Below are 16980 nucleotides of genomic sequence, written 5' to 3' on the forward strand. Positions count from 1 at the left end.
AGAAAAATGGAGTTTTGTAAAAATAAAAATAAAAATATTTAAAAATAAAAATAAATTTTATGTTGAGAAAATTTATTCCCCTGTTTACAAACAGGAATTTTTGGGATGAAAATGATTTTGGCGTGAAAACTGAAATTTTGGGATGGGAATTTTGGGATGAGGATTTTGGAATGGGAATTTTGGGAATGCAATTCTGGCATGGGAATTTTGGGATTGAATTTTTGGGATAGGAATTTTGGGATGAGGATTTTGGGATGGGGATTTTGGGATGGGGACTCTGGGATGGAAATTCTGGGATGGAAATTCTGGGATGCGGATTTTGGGATGGGGATTTCGGGAATGCAGTTCTGGGATGGGTATTTTGGGATGGGGATTTTGGGAATGCAGTTCTGGGATGGGGATTTTGGGATGGGAGTTCCTGGCAGTGCCCGAGGCTGGCTCGGAGCCTCCCGGGCCGTTCCTGTCCCTCCCCGCCGTTCCACCGCTCTGTGACGGTCCCGCCGCTCTGTGACGTCAGCCCCGGGACCGGCGGGACCCTCGGGGACCCTCGGGAACCCGCGGGGCGCTGCCGCTGTCCCGCTGTCCCCAGCATGGCTCCGCTGTGGCTCCTGGTCCTGCTGGCCACGGCCGCGCTCTCCCGGGCCACCTGGGACTCCTGCGAGTAGGTGACACCTGCCCGCGGCCGGGGCGTCCCGGGGGTCCCCTGAGGGTCCCCAGAGTCCCCTGAGGGTCCTCAAGGTCCCCGAGGGTCCTCGAGGTCACCACAGCCCGGGGGGGGGTGACAGCCCCGTGCTCGTGCCGGCCTCTGGCACCGCCAAGGGGACACGTGTGGCACTGGGGGTCCCTGTCCCCTTGTCGAGGTGTCACTGTCCCGGTGTCCTTGTCCCTGTGTCCCTGTCCCCGTGTCGGGGGTCCCTGTCTCCGTGTCCCTGTCACAGCCCAGGGATGGCACAGCCGGTCGGGCAGAGCCAGGGGGCACAGCCGCGCCCCGGGGGGATGTCCCTGTCCCCGTGTCACCATCCCCATCCCTGTCCCCTGTCCCTCTGTCCCTGTGTCCCTGTGTCCCTGTCCCTGTCCCCATGGCTGTCCCTGTGTCCCTCTGTCACTGTCCCCACCCCATCCCTGTCCCCATGGCTGTCCCTGTCCCCTCTGTCCCTGTCCCCATGTCTGTCCCTCTGTCCCCTCTGTCCCTGTTCCCATCCCCATCCCTGTCCCCGTGGCTGTCCCCATCCTTATCCCTGTCCCTGTCCCCATGGCTGTCCCTCTGTCCCTGTCTCATCCCTATCCCTGTCCCCATGGCTGTCCCTGTCCCTGTCCCCATGGCTGTCCCTGTCCCTGTCCCCATGTCTGTCCCTGTCCCCATGTCTGTCCCTGTCCCCATTAGTGTCCCTCTGTCCCCGTCCCCATCCCCATCCCTGTCTCCACGGCTGTCCCTGTCCCCATGGCTGTCCCTATCCCTGTCCTCATGGCTGTCCCTGTCCCCATGTCTGTCCCCATGTCTGTCCCTGTCCCCTCTGTCCCTGTCCTCATGGCTGTCCCTGTCCCCATGGCCGTCCCTGTCCCTGTCCCCACCCCATCCCTAGGGCTGTCCCTGTGTCCCTCTGTCCCTGTCCCCATGGCTGTCCCCATCCCCCAGCGGTACCTGCGGTCTCCAGCCCATGGCCGAGGAGTTCGGCGGTGGCTCCGGGGCGGTTCCCGGGGCCTGGCCGGGGCTGGCGAGCATCCAGGACCCGCTGCGGGCCGGCAGCGGCCACGTCTGCGGCGGGAGCCTGATCGCCCCCGGCTGGCTGCTGACCGCCGCCCGCTGCCTGCCCCGCGCCCGGTGAGCGGGGAACTGCCCGCGGCGGCACCGGGGTGGGAGCGGGGTGGGACTGGGGTGGGACCGGGATGGGTTGGGATGGGACCGGGATGGGACCGGGGTGGGGCTGGATGGGCCGGGATGGGCCGGGGTGGGACGGGGTGGGGCTGGATGGGCCGGGATGGGCACGGGATGGGCACGGGATGGGTCGGGATGGGCCGGGATGGGCACGGGATGGGCACGGGATGGGTCGGGATGGGACAGGGGTGGGACTGGGGTGGGACTGGGGTGGGACCAGGATGGCACAGGATGGGCCGAGATGGGACAGGGGTGGGTCGGGATGGGCACGGGATGGGTCTGGGATAGCCCTGGAACAGGCCGGGATGGGCACAGGATGGGTCCAGCATGGCACCAAGATGATCTGGGATGGGCCCAGGATAGCACTGGGCTGGGCCCGGGATGGGTTGGAATGGGCTGGGATGATCTGGGATGGGCCTGGGATGGGCAAGGATGGTCCAGGATGGCCTTGGATGTCCCCAGGATAGCTCCAGAATGATCCAGGATGATTTGGGAAGGCCCCAGGATAGCCCTGGGCTGGGCCCGGGATGGGCCGGGATGGTCCCATTAGGCTTTGGGAGCTGCCAGGAGGCTCTGGGATAGCCCCGGGATGACCCAGGATGGCTCCAAGATAGCCCTGGGATGGGCCCGGGATGAGTCTGGGGTGGCCAGAGATGGTCTGGGAGGGGCCTGGAATGGTCCCAGGGAGCTCTGGGATGATCTGGGATGGGACGGGATGGCCCTGGGGTGATCCAGGTTGGGCACGGGATGATCTGGGATGGACCTGGGAGACTTCAGGATGGCCTCAGGATGGTCCGGGATGATCTGGGATGGTCCAGGATGGTCCCAGGATGGTCTGGGATGATCTGGGATGGTCCAGGATGGTCCCAGGATGGTCTGGGATGATCTGGGATGGTCCAGGATGGTCCCAGAATGGTCCGGGATGATCTGGGATGGTCCAGGATGGGCCCGGGATGGGCAGGGATGGGCCCGGGATGGGCCAGGATGGGTCTGGGATGGGGCGGGATGGCCTTGGGGTGGGCTGGGTTGATCCGGGATGGCTCCAGGATGATCTGGGATGGGATGGGGCTGGGATGGGGCTGGGATGGCCCCAGGATAGCCCTGGGATGATCCAGGACGGGCCCAGGGGGCTCCGGGATGATCCAGGATGGCCCCAGGATGATCTGGGATCAACCCTGGGGGCTTCAGGATGGCTCCGGGATAGCCCCAGGAGGCTCTGGGATGATCTGGGATGGTCCCTGTAGTGCCTCGGGGGGCTCTGGAATCCTCTGGGAAGGGCTGGGATGGCCTTGGGATAACCCTGGGGGACTCCAGGAGGCTCAGGGATGGTGCCGAGGAGCTTCTGGATGGTTCGGGGAAGATCGGGATGGCCTTGAGGAGCTTTGGGATGATCCAGGATGTTTTGGGATGCCCCCAGGATCCTCCAGGAGGCTCCAGGGGGACCCTGGGATAGCCCTGGGATGCTCCAGGATGGCCCTGGGATGATCTGGGAGGCTCTGGGGTGGCCTCGGGGGGCTCTGGGATGATCCAGGATGGCCCCAGCTGCTCTGGGATGGCCCTGGGATGGCCCTGGAGAGCTCCGGGATGGTCTGGGATGGCCCCGGGATAGCCTTGAGGGGCTCTGGGATGATCCAGGATGGCCCCAGCTGCTCTGGGATGGCCCTGGAGAGCTCCAGGATGGTCTGGGATGGCCTCAGGAAGCTCCGGGATTGTCAGGGATGCTCCAGGATGGCCCCGAGATGATCCAGGATAACCTGGGGTGATCCAGGATGGTCCCGGAAAGCTCCGTGATGGCCCCAGGATGGTCTCAGGATGATCCAGGATGGTCCCGGGATGACCCCGGGAGGCTCAGGGAGGCTCTGGGATGGTGCCAAAGAGTTTCAGGGGGGTCCCAGGAAGATTCAGGATGGCCCCATGGAGCTTTGGGGTGATCCAGGATGATTTGGGATGCTCCAGGATGGCTCCAGGGGGCTTTGGCATGGCCCTGGGAAGGTCTGGGATGGCCCTGGGATGATCTGGGATGGCCCTGGGGGGCTTTGGGATGGTCCTGGGGTGATCTGGGATGACCCAGGATGGCTCCAGGATGATCTGGGATGACCCTGAGGACTTCGGGATGGCCCTGGGATGGTCTGGGATGACCCAGGATGGCTCCAGGATGATCTGGGATGGCCCTGGAGTGATCTGGGATGGCCTGGGATGGCTCCAGGATGACCCAGGATGGCTCCAGGATGATCTGGGATGGCCCTGGGGGCTTTGGGATGGCCCCTGGATGGTCTGGGATGATCTGGGATGACCCAGGATGGCTCCAGGATGATCTGGGATGGCCCTGGGGGCTTTGGGATGGTCCAGGGATGGTCTCGGGATGCTCCAGGATGGCCCCGAGGAGCTCCGGGGTGACCCGGGCCACCCTCGGGAGGCTCCGGGCTGGCTCCGTGCTGCCCCCGCTGGTCTCGGGCGGGCTCGGCTCCCGCTGACGGTTCCCGGTGTCCCCAGGAACGTCAGCGCGTGGCGCGTGGTGCTGGGCGCCACCGACCTGAGCGACCCCGGGCCCGAGGCGCAGGTGCGGCAGGTGCGGCGGGCGCGGCGGCACCCGGGGCTGGACGTGGCGCTGCTGCAGCTGCAGCCGCCCGCGGAGTGCAGCGACTTCGTGCAGCTGGGCTGCGTCAGCCGGGCCGGGCCAGAGCCGGAGGGGATCGGGCCCTGCTACACCGCGGGGTGGGCGGCGCTGGCCGGGACAGGTGAGGACCAGGGCAGGGCGGGGCACAGGTGAGAGACAGGGCGGGGCTGAGCTGGGCACAGGTGAGTGCCAGGGGAGAATGGGGGCACAGGTGAGTGCCAGATGGAGCTGGGGGGGCACAGGTGAGCCACAGGGGGGCTGGGGATCCATGGTGGCCATAGGTGAACAACAGCAGGGAATGGGGAGGCACAGGTGAGGGCCTGGTGGGGCTGGGGTGGGGCTGGGGGGGGATCCATGGCCAGCACAGATGAGCACTGGGTGGGGCTGAGGTGGGCACAGGTGAGCACCACGTGTGCCTCTGTCAGGTTAAGATCTCATAATAGTCTCAGGTATGCCCCAGGTGTGTCCCGAGGATGGGCTGGGGTCCCTGAGATGGGGGCTGGGGTCCCACAGAAGACTCAGGTGTGTCCCAGGTGTGTCCCAGGTGTGCCCAGGTGGGGGGCAGGTGCGGGGCAGGTGTGCCCAGGTGCGGGCTCTCACGGCCCCGCCCCCAGCCCCGCCCCGGGAGGTGCTGTGGGAGGCGCAGGTGCGGCTGCTCCAGCCCGAGCTCTGTGACGGCGCCGGGACCACGCCCTTCCTCCAGGTGTGGGCGGAGCACTCGCGGGGCGGCTCCGACACCTGCCAGGTGAGCGCCGCCCCGACCCCGCCCCGGAGCCCCGCCCCGCCCCGGCCCCGTTCCGGTTCCCCGCCCGAGTCCCGTGTCCCGGGGCTGCCATCCCGATCCCGGTGCCAGTCCCGGCGCCAATTCCAATCCCCATCCCGATCCTGGTGCCAATCCTAAACCCAATCCCGATCCCAGTCCTAATCCCAGTCCCGATCCCCATCTCGATCCCAGTCCTGGACCCTGTCCCGATCCCCATCTCGGTGCCAATCCCGATCCCAATCCCGATCCCTGTCCTAATCCCAGTCCTAGTCCCGGTCCCCATCCTGATCCCAGTCCCGGTGCCAATCCCAATCCCAGTTCCAGTCCCGATTCCGGTGCTAATCCCAGTCCCGGTCCTGATCCCAATAGTGATCCCCATCCCAATCCCAATCCCGATCCCGCCCCCCTTTTGTGTCCCGGGGTTGCCATCCCAGTTCCAGTCCCAATCCCGGTCCCGATCCTGGTGCCAGTCCCAATCCCGGCCCCGATCCCCTTCCCAATCCCGTTCCCAATCCCGATCCCGATCCAGATCCCAGTCCCCGTCCTGTTCCCAATCCCGTTCCCGATCCCGGTCCCGTTCCCAATCCCAATCCCAATCCCGATCCCGATCTCGTTCCCAAACCCGGTCCCGTTCCCAATCCCCGTCCCAAACCCGATCCCGATCCCATTCCCGTTCCCGATCCCGATCCCGATCCCGTTCCCGATCCCAATCCCGATCCCGATCCCGATCCCGTTCCCAATCCCTGTCCCGATCCCGTTCCCAATCCCGTTCCCCATCCCGATCCCCACCCATGTCCCGGGGCTGCCCCTCCCTCACTGACACCCCCTCCCCCCCCGCCCCCTCGGGCCGCCCCCAGCCCCGGGCGCGGCCCCGCGGCGGGAGCGCAGCCCCGCTGCCCCTCCCCCACAGACCCTCTCCCCTCCCCCACTGAGCCTCCCCATTGCCCCTCACTCATGACCCGCCCCATTGCCCCTCCCCCCATTCCCCTTCCCCTGCCCCTCCCTCTTGACCTTCTCCCCTCCCCTCCCCTCCCCTCCCCTCCCCTCCCCTCCCCTCCCCTCCCCTCCCCTCCCCCTCCCCTCCCCTCCCCTCCCCTCCCCTCTCCCCTCTCCCTTCCCCGCCCCTCCCGCTGACCCTCTCCCCTCCCTACCTCCGCTCCCTCTCCCCGCAGGCTGACCCGGGCGCGCCCCTCGTGTGCCGGTTCCGGGGCTCGGGCCGGTTCTGGCTCCTGGGGGTCACCGCCGGCAGCCGCGGCTGCGTCTTCACCCCCGCCTGGCTCTTCAGCCGCTGGATCCTGCGGCAGCTGGCGCCCCCCGAGACCCCCGGCACCACCAGGAGCCCCGGGACCACCGGCGGCACCCGCAGGACCGGCGGCACCGGCAGGACCGGCGGCACCGGCAGGACCGGCGGCACCGGGAGTGCCGGCGGCGGCGGCAGCGGCGGGAGCGGCCCGGAGCGCTCGGAGCCGAGCGTGGTGCTGCTGCGGTTCTTCTCCGTGGTGCGGGACCTGCTGCGCTTCCTGCGGAACACCGTGGGCTGAGAGCGCGGGAGTGACCGGGGCACCGGGCCGGGAGTCACCGGGGCACCGGGACAGGCACTCCCGGTGCGCCGGGACGGGAATTCTCTCCCGGGATGAGCATTCCCGGTGTCCCAGGATGTGAATTCCCTCCCGGGACGGGAATTACCGGTGCACCAGGACGAGAATTCCCTCCCGGGATGATCATTCCTGGTCCCTCGGCATGGGAATTCCATCCCGGAGGGGCACTCCCGGTGTTCCGGGGTGGCAATTCCCTCCCGGGATGGAAATTCCCGGGACAGGAATTCCCTCCCGGGTTGATCACTCCCGGTGTCCCGGGATAGGAATTCACTCCCGGTGTCCCGGGCTGATCATTCCCGGTGCCCCGGTACCGGGAATTCCCTCCCGGGTTGATCACTCCCGGTGCCCATCCCGAGGGGCGGCCCCGCCCCCCCCGCGCTATTTTGAATAAATTCCCGCCTTTTGCTCATTCCCGTTCTGCTCCATCCCGCTGCTCTCTGTCCGGTTTTGGCACCTGGGTGGCACCGGGACGGGGGAGGGGCTTGGGAAGGGGGCGGGGACACGATGGGGGGGACACCGGGCTGGGGGTGACCCCCCCCAAAATCCATCAAGGGGCCCTGGGGGGTCCCTAAATGTCACTGGGAGGGGTCCCAAATGGGGGGGGGGGGTTCCCAGAGGTCACTGGGAAGGGTCCCCAAATGTCACTGGGAGGGGTCCCAGAGGTCACTGGGAGGGGTCCCAGAGGTCACTGGGAAGGGTCCCCAAATGTCACTGGGAGGTCCCCATAGGTGACTGGGGGGGAATCAGGGGTTACTGGGGGGGTCCCAAAGGTGACTGGGAGGGGTCAGGGGTCACTGGGGGGTCAAGGGTCACTGGGGTGGATCCCTCTGTCTGTCCTGGGGGGGTCAGGGGTCACTGAGAGGGGTCAGGGGTCACCGGGGGTCTCAGGGGTCACTGGGAGGGGTCAGGGGTCATCGGGGGAGGTCCCTCTGTCTGTCCTGGGGGGGGTCAGAGGTCACTGGGGGTCTCAGGGGTCACTGGGGGGTCAGGAGTCACTGGGGGGTCAGGGGTCACCGGGGGGGTCAGGGGTCACCAGGGGAGGTCCCTCTGTCTGTCCTGGGTGTTCCCAGGCTGCATTTGGGGGCCGGAATGCACAAGCGGGAGCACCTCGTTGGCCCCGCCCCCTCACGGAAGCCCCTCCCCTTCGATAGACCCCGCCCACCCACTCCTGACCACGCCTCCTCCGCGCCAGCCCCGGTCATTGTCTCAAGCCCCGCCCCCCGCGCTGGCCCCGCCCCGTTCCCGCCGTGCCCCGCGCTCCAAGATGGCGCCGCCGTGGACCCTGCCAGTGCTGGCGCTGTTGGCGGCGGGGGCGGCGCTGGGCAGAGCCGGGGGGCTCTGCCGGGGGGGAACCGGCACCGGCACCGGCACCAGGGTGAGCACGGGAGGCTCCGGGAACACCGGGTGGAGCGGGGAGAAAGCTCCGGTACCGGGGGGGAACCGGCACCGGGCTGAGCACGGGAGGCTCCGGGAACACCGGGGGGAGCGGGGAGGAGGCTCCGGTACCGGGGGGGAACCGGCACCGGCACCGGGCTGAGCACGGAGGGCCCGGCAACACCGGGGGGAGCGGGGAGGAGGCTCCGGTACCGGGGGGGAACGGGCACCGGCACCAGGGTGAGCACGGGAGGCTCCGGGAACACCGGGGGGAGCGGGGAGGAGGCTCCGGTACCGGGGGGGAGCCGGAACCGGCACCGGGGTGAGCACGGGAGGCTCCGGGGATACCGGGGGAGCGAGGGGGGCTCCGGTACCGGGATCACCGCGGGGAGCGGGGCCGGATGCGGGGCAGCATCGGCACCCCGGTACTCGGTACCCGGTACTCGGTACCCGGTACGCATCAGGAGCCTGTGCGGGATGGGGGGGCTCGTTAATATTAATTTGGGGGCGTGGCCGCCAATAGAGCCCGTAGTGCTTGGGGGGGTGTGTCCGCGGCCTTCCCTCATTAATATTAACTAGAGGGCGTGTAAATACTAGCCTGCAGCCCAGAGGGGCGGGGCCGTGTGCCTGTCCTCATTAATATTAATTAGCGTGTTAACAACAGCCCCCGTATCCGGGAGGGGCGGGGCTGCTTGCTGGTTCTCATTAATATTAATTAGGCTTCGTATAAACAGCTCCAGTACCTGCCAGGGGCGGGGCCGCCTGCTGCCCTCATTAATATTAATTAACGCGGTTCGGGTTCAAATTAATGAGCCTGCCGGTTCCAGCTCATTAGTGCTAATGAGGGGCGGTTCTGGCTCCTGCCAGGTGATTAATATTCATGAGGGGGATAGGGCTGCAGAGCCTCATTGGCATTAATGAGGGTGCGGGGCTGGTCATGAATATTCATGAGGCCTGCGGGGGGTCTCACCCCCCATGTCCCCCTCTGGTGTCCCTGTCCTGGTGCCACCCCCGTGTCCCCCCCGTGTCCCCCCCAGGCCGGTGACACCGAGAGCTGCCGGGTGAGCCTGACCCTGGAGCACTCCTTCGAGCTGGGTGAGGGACACTGGGGACATTGGGGACACTGGGGGATTGGGGACAATGGGGACACTGGGGACATTGGGGGACACTGGGGACACTGGGGGATTGGGGACACTGGGGACATTTGGGGACATTGGGGACACTGGGGACATTGGGGACATGGGGACATTGGGGGACACTGGGGACACTGGGGGCATGGAGACATGGAGACAGGAGGACACTGGGGACACTGGGGACATTGGGGGCATGGAGACATGGAGACAGGAGGACACTGGGGACATGGGGACACTGGGACTTTTGGACAGGGGGTCAGGGGACCCTGGGGACATTGGGGCCACTGAGCTGGGTGACAGCATGGGGACATGGAGGTGGCACTGGGGATGTGGGAATGGGAGTGGCACTGGGGACACAGGGACAGGGGTGGCACTGGGGACACCAGGCTGGGGGTGCTATTGGGGGCAGAGGGGGTGGCACTGGGGACACAGGGACATGGAGTGGCCCTGGAGACAGCAGGCGTGGGGTGGCACTGGGGGCACAGAGATGGCACCGGGGGCAGGGGGACCGGGCTGTCCCTGGTGCCAGCGCCGTGTCCCAATGTCCCCATATTCCCGTGTCCCTGTCCCCTGTCCCTGTTCCATGTCCCCCTGTCCCTGTCCCCTGTCCCTGTTCCATGTCCCCCCGTCCCTGTCCCCGCTGTCCCCTCTGTCTCTATCCCCGCTGTCCCCCCCTGTCCCTATCCCTCTGTCCCCATCCCTGTCCCCTCTGTCCCTGTCCCCTCTGTCCCCGCTGTCCCTGTCGCACAGATGACGTGCCGCGGTTCCGCCGCCGGGGGGCGCTGTCCCTGAGCTGGGGCCCCGAGCCGGCGCTGGCGCTGGCGCAGAAACCGCTGGGGGAGGAGGAGAGAGCGCGGCTGAGGGTGAGCGACAGCGGGGACAGGGACAGGGACAGGGGACAGGGATGGGGACAGGGGACAGCAGGGGAGGAGGAGAGAGCGCAGCTGAGGGTGAGCGACAGCGGGGACAGGGGACAGGGATGGGGACAGGGGACAGGGACAGGGGACAGGGATGGGGACAGGGGACAGCAGGGGAGGAGGAGAGAGCGCAGCTGAGGGTGAGCGACAGCGGGGACAGGGACAGGGGACAGGGGACAGGGATGGGGACAGGGGACAGCAGGGGAGGAGGAGAGAGCGCAGCTGAGGGTGAGCGACAGCGGGGACAGGGACAGGGGACAGGGATGGGGACAGGGGACAGCAGGGGAGGAGGAGAGAGTGTGGCTGAGGCTGAGCAACACCGGGGGACAGAGGGGACAGGGATGGGGACAGGGACAGCGGGGAGGAGGAGAGAGCGTGGCTGAGGGTGAGCGACAGGGGCAGGGGACATGGGGGACACGGGGACATGGGGGGGACAGCACCTGGGACACAGGGACATGGTGGGGTTTGGGGGGAAAGAGAGGGGACACGGGGGGATGGAGTGGGACAGTGTGGGGACAGAGGGACACTGGGGGGACAGAGGAGGGACAGCACCAGGAGATACAGGGACAGGGAGGACAGAGGACAAAGGGGACAGGGGGATGGGGGAGGGACAGCACTGGGGACACAGGGACAAGGGATGGGGGGGACAGGGGGGGACAGAGGGGATGGGGGGGCACCGGGGGGCACTGTGGTGACAGAGGAGGGACAGAGAGGGGACACGGGGGGGACGGGGGGACACTGGGGACAGAGGAGGGACAGCACCGAGGACAGAGCAGGCCACGGGGGACAGAGGGGGGACAGCAGGGACACGAGGGGGACATGGGGAGGCACTGGGGGGACACGAAGGGGAAGAGTGGGGGGACACGAAGGGGAGTGGGGGGGACATTGGGGTGGCACTAGGGTGACATTGGGGTGACATTGGAGTGATACCGGGTGGACACCAGAGTGACACTGGGGGACAGCGAGGTGACACTGGGGAGACACTGGGTGACACTGGGGTGACACTGAGGTGACACTGGGTGTCCCCACAGGAGGTGGCAGCGCGGGACGGGCTGTACCGGGTGCGGGTCCCTCGCAGGCCCCTGGGCCCCGGCGAGGAGGGTGGCACTGAGTTTGTCACCTCCTTCATGAGGGCGGTGAGTGATGGGGACACCTGGGACACCCTGGGGACGCCTGAGCTGGGACACCCTGGGGACACCCCCTGAGACACCCTGGGGACACCTGAGCTGGGACACCCTGGGGACACCCCTGGGACATACCTGGGGACACCCTGGGACACCCCTGGGGACACCTTGGGGACACCCTGACCTGTGTCACCCCCTGGGCCACTCCTGGGACACCCCTGTGTCACCTCTGGAGCACCCTCCGGACACCCTGGGTCCTCCTGCCCCATGTCCCCACTGTGTCACCCTCCCCGTGTCCCCTCTGTGTCCCTCGTGTCCCCCCCATGTCCCCTGTGTCCCCCCACCCCATTGTCCCCTCAGTGCCCTCACCCTGTACCCCGTCCCCTCACGTGTCCCCCTGTGCCACCGTCACCCCATGTCCCCATGTCTCCCACGTGTCCCTGTGACTCCTGTTCTCTCGTGTCCCCCTGTGCCACCATCACCCGTGTCCCTGTGTCCCCTCACGTCCCCACAGGCCACCGTCACCTGTGTCCCTGTGCCCCTGTGCCCCCGTGCCCCTGTCACCCATGTCCCCATGTCCTCTCGTGTGTCCCTGTGTCCCTGTCCCCCCCGTGTCCCCCGTGTCCCCCGTGTCCCCTCACGTGTCCCCCTGTCCCCAGTGTGCCCTGCTGGAGTCACACCTGTCGGACCAGCTGTCCCTGCACCTGGACGTGGCCGGGCACGTGGTGGCCCTGGGGGTGGTGGCAGCCCCGGGCACCTGCCGGGGCACCTGGGTGGAGGACGCGCACCTGGAGCTCTTCAACACCTCGGTGGCACTGAGACAGCCCCTGCCTGCTGCCACGTGAGGGACAGGGACAGGGACAGGGACAGGGACGGGGGATGGGGGATGGGACAGGGGATGGGGACAGGGGATGTGGGACAGGGGACAGGGGATGGGGACAGGGGATGGGGGATGGGGGATGGGACAGGGGATGGGGACAGGGGACAGGGGATGGGGACAGGGGATGGGGACAGGGGACGGGATGGGGACAGGGGACAGGGGATGGGGGACAGGGGATGGGGGACAGGGACAGGGGACAGGGACAGGGGATGGGGACAGGGACAGGGGATGGGGACAGGGACAGGGGACAGGGGATGGGGACAGGGGATGGGGGACAGGGACAGGGGACAGGGGATGGGGACAGGGGATGGGGGACAGGGACAGGGGATGGGGACAGGGGATGGGGACAGGGGACAGGGGATGGGGACAGGGGACAGGGGATGGGGGACAGAGGATGGGGTCAGGGACAGGGGATGGGGACAGGGACAGGGGACGGGGGACAGGGACAGGGGACAGGGGACAGGGACAGGGGACAGGGGACAGGGGATGGGGACAGGGGATGGGGACAGGGGACAGGGGATGGGGACAGGGGATGGGGGATATGGGGACATGGGGGGACACGGGTACAGGGAAGGGGGGGATATGGGGTCAGGGGGACAGGGGGGATGTGGGGACACAGGAGGGACATGGGGACGGGTACAGGGGGACATGGGGGATTTGGGGGGGACACAGGGACAGGGGGGATGTGGGGACACAGGACAAGGGGTCAGGGGCAGGGGAGGATGTAGGGATGGGGGGACATGGGGACACATACAGGGGGACACGGGGATGACATGGGGGGACATGGGGATGTGGGGGAATATGGGGACACAGGGACAGGGGACAGGGGGGATTTCGGGGGGACAGGGGGACATAGGGACAAAGGGGGACATGGGGACAGGGGGGTGATGTGGGGGGACATGAGGGACACCAGGACAAGGGACTGGGGGGACATGGGGACATGGGGATGTGGGGGATATGAGGACAGGGTGACAGGGGGACACGGGGACGGGTTTGGGGCTGGCTCAGCTTTTGGGGGATGCTGGGGTTCCCTGTGGGGACAGTTTTGGGGTGGGCGTGACCCCCTGTGTCCCCCAGTGTCCCCAGTGCCCCCAGCCCCCCCAGTGTCCCCTGTGTGTCCCCAATGTCCCCACAATGTCCCCAGTGCCCTCAGTGTCCCCACTGTCCCCTGTGTGTCCCCAATGTCCCCTGTGTGTCCCCAGCCCTGAGACCGCCGCCTTCATCCGGCACCTGGAGCAGGAGCAGGCCCAGCGCGCCCGGAACCCCCAGGAGCAGAAATCCTTCTTTGCCAAATACGTGAGGGACCCCCCAAAACCACCTGGGGCACCCCAAAAATCCACCCAGACCCCCCTGGGACCCCCCCAGACCCCCCTGGGACCCCCCCAAAAATCATCTGGGACCCCCCAAAACCACCTGGGACACCCCAAAAACCACCTGGGACACCCCAAAAACCACCTGGGGCACCCCAAAAACCACCTGGGACCCCCCAAAACCACCTGGGACACCCCAAAACCACCTGGGGCACCCCAAAAATCCACCCAGACCCCCCTGGGACCCCTCAGATATTGTCTGGGACCCCCCAAAACTGGGGCACCCCAAAAAGCCACCCAAACCCCCCTGGGACCCCCCAAAAACCACCTGGGGCACCCCAGAAATCTGCCCAGACCCCCCTGGGACCCTCCAAAAATCATCTGGGACCCCCCAAAAACACCTGGGGCACCCCAAAAAGCCACCCAAACCCCCTGGGACACCCCAAAAATCATCTGGGACCCCCCAAAAACACCTGGGGCACCCCAAAAAGCCACCCAGACCCCCAAAAACCACCTGGGACACCCCAAAAAGCCACCCAGACCCCCCTGGGACCCCCCAGAAATCGTCTGGGACCCCCCAGAAACACCTGGGACACCCCAAAAAGCCACCCAGACCCCCCTGGGACTCCCCAAAAATCATCTGGTACCCCACAAAAACACCTGGGACACCCCAAAAAGCCACCCAGACCCCCAAAAATCACCTGGGACACCCCAAAAAGCCACCCAGACCCCCCTGGGACCCCCCAAAAATCATCTGGGACCCCACAAAAACAACTGGGACACCCCAAAAAGCCACCCAGCCCCCCCGGGACCCCCCAAAAATCATCTGGGACACCCCAAAAACACCTGGGACACCCCAAAAAGCCACCCAGACCCCCCTGGGACCCCCCAAAAATCATCTGGGACACCCCAAAAACCACCCCAGATTCCCCCCCCAAACCACCTAGGACCCTCAAAAATTCACCCAGAGCCCCCAAAATCATCTGGGACACCTCAAAATCCACCCAGACACCCCAAAAATCACCTGGGACACCCCAGAAATCACCTGTGACACCCCAAAAACCCACCCAAAAACCACCTGGGACACCCCATAAACACCTGGGCACCCCAAAACTCACCTGGGACACCCCAAAACCCACCCTCACACCCCAAGAACACCTGGGACACCCTGAAATCACCTGGGACACCCCAAAACCCACCCCAGACACCCCAAAATTCGTCCTGGACACCCCCAAAACCCATCCAGACACCCCAAAACCCACCTGGGACCCCCCCAAAAATCACTCAGGACCCCCTGAAACCATCCAGGACCCCCCAAAGAGCACCCCAAAATTCCCTGCCCTAAAAGCCACCCCAAAAACCTCAAACCCTGCACCCCCAAACCCCTCCTGACCCCCCCCAAACTCTTCCAGCACCCCCTCCCCATTATTGGGATTTTGGGGTCACCCCCCCATTTCCCGTTTGGGTTTGGGTGGATTTTGGGGTGATCTGGGGTGATTTTGGGGGGCTGATTTTGGGAGGATTTGGGGGGATTTTGGGGGGCTGATTTTGGGGGCCTGATTTTGGGGTGGTTTCAGGGTGATTTGGGCTGATTTCGGGGTGATTCGGGGGGGGGTTTGGTGAATTTTGGGGTAAATTCTGGGGTGGATTTTTGGGGTGATTTGGGGCTGATTTTGGGTGGGTTTTGGGGTGATCTGGGGTGATTTTGGGGGCCTGATTTTGGGGTGATCTGGGGTGATTTTGGGGGGCTGATTTTGGGGTAAATTCTGGGGTGGGTTTTGGGGTGATCTGGGGTGATTTTGGGGGCCTGATTTTGGGGTGATCTGGGGTGATTTTGGGGGCCTGATTTTGGGGTGGTTTCAGGGTGATTTGGGCTGATTTCGGGGTGATTCGGGGGGGGGTTTGGTGAATTTTGGGGTAAATTCTGGGGTGGATTTTTGGGGTGATTTGGGGCTGATTTTGGGTGGGTTTTGGGGTGATCTGGGGTGATTTTGGGGGCCTGATTTTGGGGTGATCTGGGGTGATTTTGGGGGGCTGATTTTGGGGTAAATTCTGGGGTGGGTTTTGGGGTGATCTGGGGTGATTTTGGGGGCCTGATTTTGGGGTGATCTGGGGTGATTTTGGGGGGCTGATTTTGGGGTGATTTTGGGGTAAATTCTGGGGTGGATTTTTGGGGTGATTTGGGGCTGATTTTGGGTGGGTTTTGGGGTGATCTGGGGTGGATTTTGGGGTGCATTTGTGGTGATTTGGACTGATTTTGGGGTGGATTTTTGGGGTGATTTGGGGGGGGATTTGGGGCTGATTTTGGGGTAAATTCTGGGGTAGATTTTTGGGGTGATTTGGGCTGATTTTGGGGTGGATTTTGGGATACATTTCGGGGTGATTTGGACTGATATTGGGGTGGATTTTTGGGGTGATTTTGGGGTGATCTGGGGTGATTTTGGGGTGGATTTTGGGATACATTTCGGGGTGATTTGGACTGATATTGAGGTGATTTTTGGGATGATTTGGGGCTGATTTGGGAGATTTTGGGGTGGATTTGGGCTGATTTTGAGATGGATTTTTGGGGTGGCTTGGGCTGATTTTTGGGTTTTTTTGGGGGGGATTTTGGGATGATCTGGGCTGATTTTTGGGGCTGATTTGGGGCTGATTTTGGGGTGACCTCCCCCCTCCCCCTCCTCTCCCCACAGTGGATGTACATCATCCCCATCGTGCTCTTCCTCATGATGTCCGGAGCCCCCGATGCTGGGGGGGCACAGGGGGGCGGCACAGGGGGCGGGGGTGGGGCAGGGGTCAGGTGAGACCCCCCCCAAAATGGGGGATGGGCAATAAAGCTGTGTGAGACCCCAAAATCTGGGTGTGACCCCAAATCTGTGTGGGACCACCCCAAATTGCGGTGTGAGCCCCTAAATGTGGGTGAGACCCCCCCCAAATCCGGGTGTGACCCCCTTATTCTGGGTGTGACACCAAATCTCTGTGACACACCCACATCCAGGTGAGATCCCCCAAATCTGGGTCCGGGGGTCCCCAAAACCTCGGTTCTGTCCCTGGGGAAGGGGGGCCAGGGCAGGAAATTGGGCGTAAGGGGCGGGGCTTGCATGAACGGGCATGCCGCGTTATGCAAATGTGAGAAAAAAACGCCCCTTTATGCAAATACAAAGGTGGTACATGCGTTAGAGCCATGCCCCTTTATGCAAATGAAGAGGTGATACAATGAGTTGTAGCCGCGCCCATTTATGGAAAACAGGCAATACCGTGGGCTGTAGCCACGCCCCTTTATGCAGATACAGTCGGTACAGTGAATTTAACCACGCCCATTTATGCAAATACAGGGGAGGTGCTGTGCGCTATGACTACGGCTCTTTATGCAAATGCAGAGCCGGTACCA

General features: G+C 64.8%; 2 protein-coding genes and 1 long non-coding RNA gene across 3 annotated transcripts; 2 read left to right on the forward strand and 1 right to left on the reverse strand.

Annotated features, from left to right (window-relative positions):
* Nucleotides 1-55: 55 nt before the first annotated feature.
* LOC132341002 (uncharacterized) lies at nucleotides 56-1824 on the reverse strand. The gene is made up of 2 exons (XR_009490064.1): nucleotides 1643-1824; nucleotides 56-929 (listed from the first exon to the last, which is right to left on the reverse strand). It is a non-coding gene; the product is annotated as an uncharacterized LOC132341002 (long non-coding RNA).
* On the forward strand, nucleotides 591-7268 carry LOC132340991 (acrosin-like). The gene is made up of 5 exons (XM_059872256.1): nucleotides 591-661; nucleotides 1637-1822; nucleotides 4370-4614; nucleotides 5108-5238; nucleotides 6429-7268. Exons 1-5 carry the CDS (start codon nucleotides 591-593, stop codon nucleotides 6795-6797), a joined length of 1002 nt encoding a protein of 333 aa, XP_059728239.1. The 3' UTR covers nucleotides 6798-7268.
* An 811-nt stretch (nucleotides 7269-8079) lies between these two features.
* EMC10 (ER membrane protein complex subunit 10) lies at nucleotides 8080-16444 on the forward strand. Its single transcript, XM_059872233.1, has 7 exons — nucleotides 8080-8229; nucleotides 9266-9323; nucleotides 10112-10224; nucleotides 11310-11414; nucleotides 12062-12243; nucleotides 13485-13578; nucleotides 16283-16444. The coding sequence occupies exons 1-7, from the start codon at nucleotides 8119-8121 to the stop codon at nucleotides 16391-16393; spliced, it is 774 nt and encodes a 257-aa protein (XP_059728216.1). The 5' UTR covers nucleotides 8080-8118; the 3' UTR covers nucleotides 16394-16444.
* Nucleotides 16445-16980: the final 536 nt, after the last annotated feature.

This window comes from Haemorhous mexicanus, chromosome 34 (genome assembly GCF_027477595.1).
Source record: "Haemorhous mexicanus isolate bHaeMex1 chromosome 34, bHaeMex1.pri, whole genome shotgun sequence".
Classification (NCBI taxonomy): Eukaryota; Metazoa; Chordata; class Aves; order Passeriformes; family Fringillidae; genus Haemorhous; species Haemorhous mexicanus.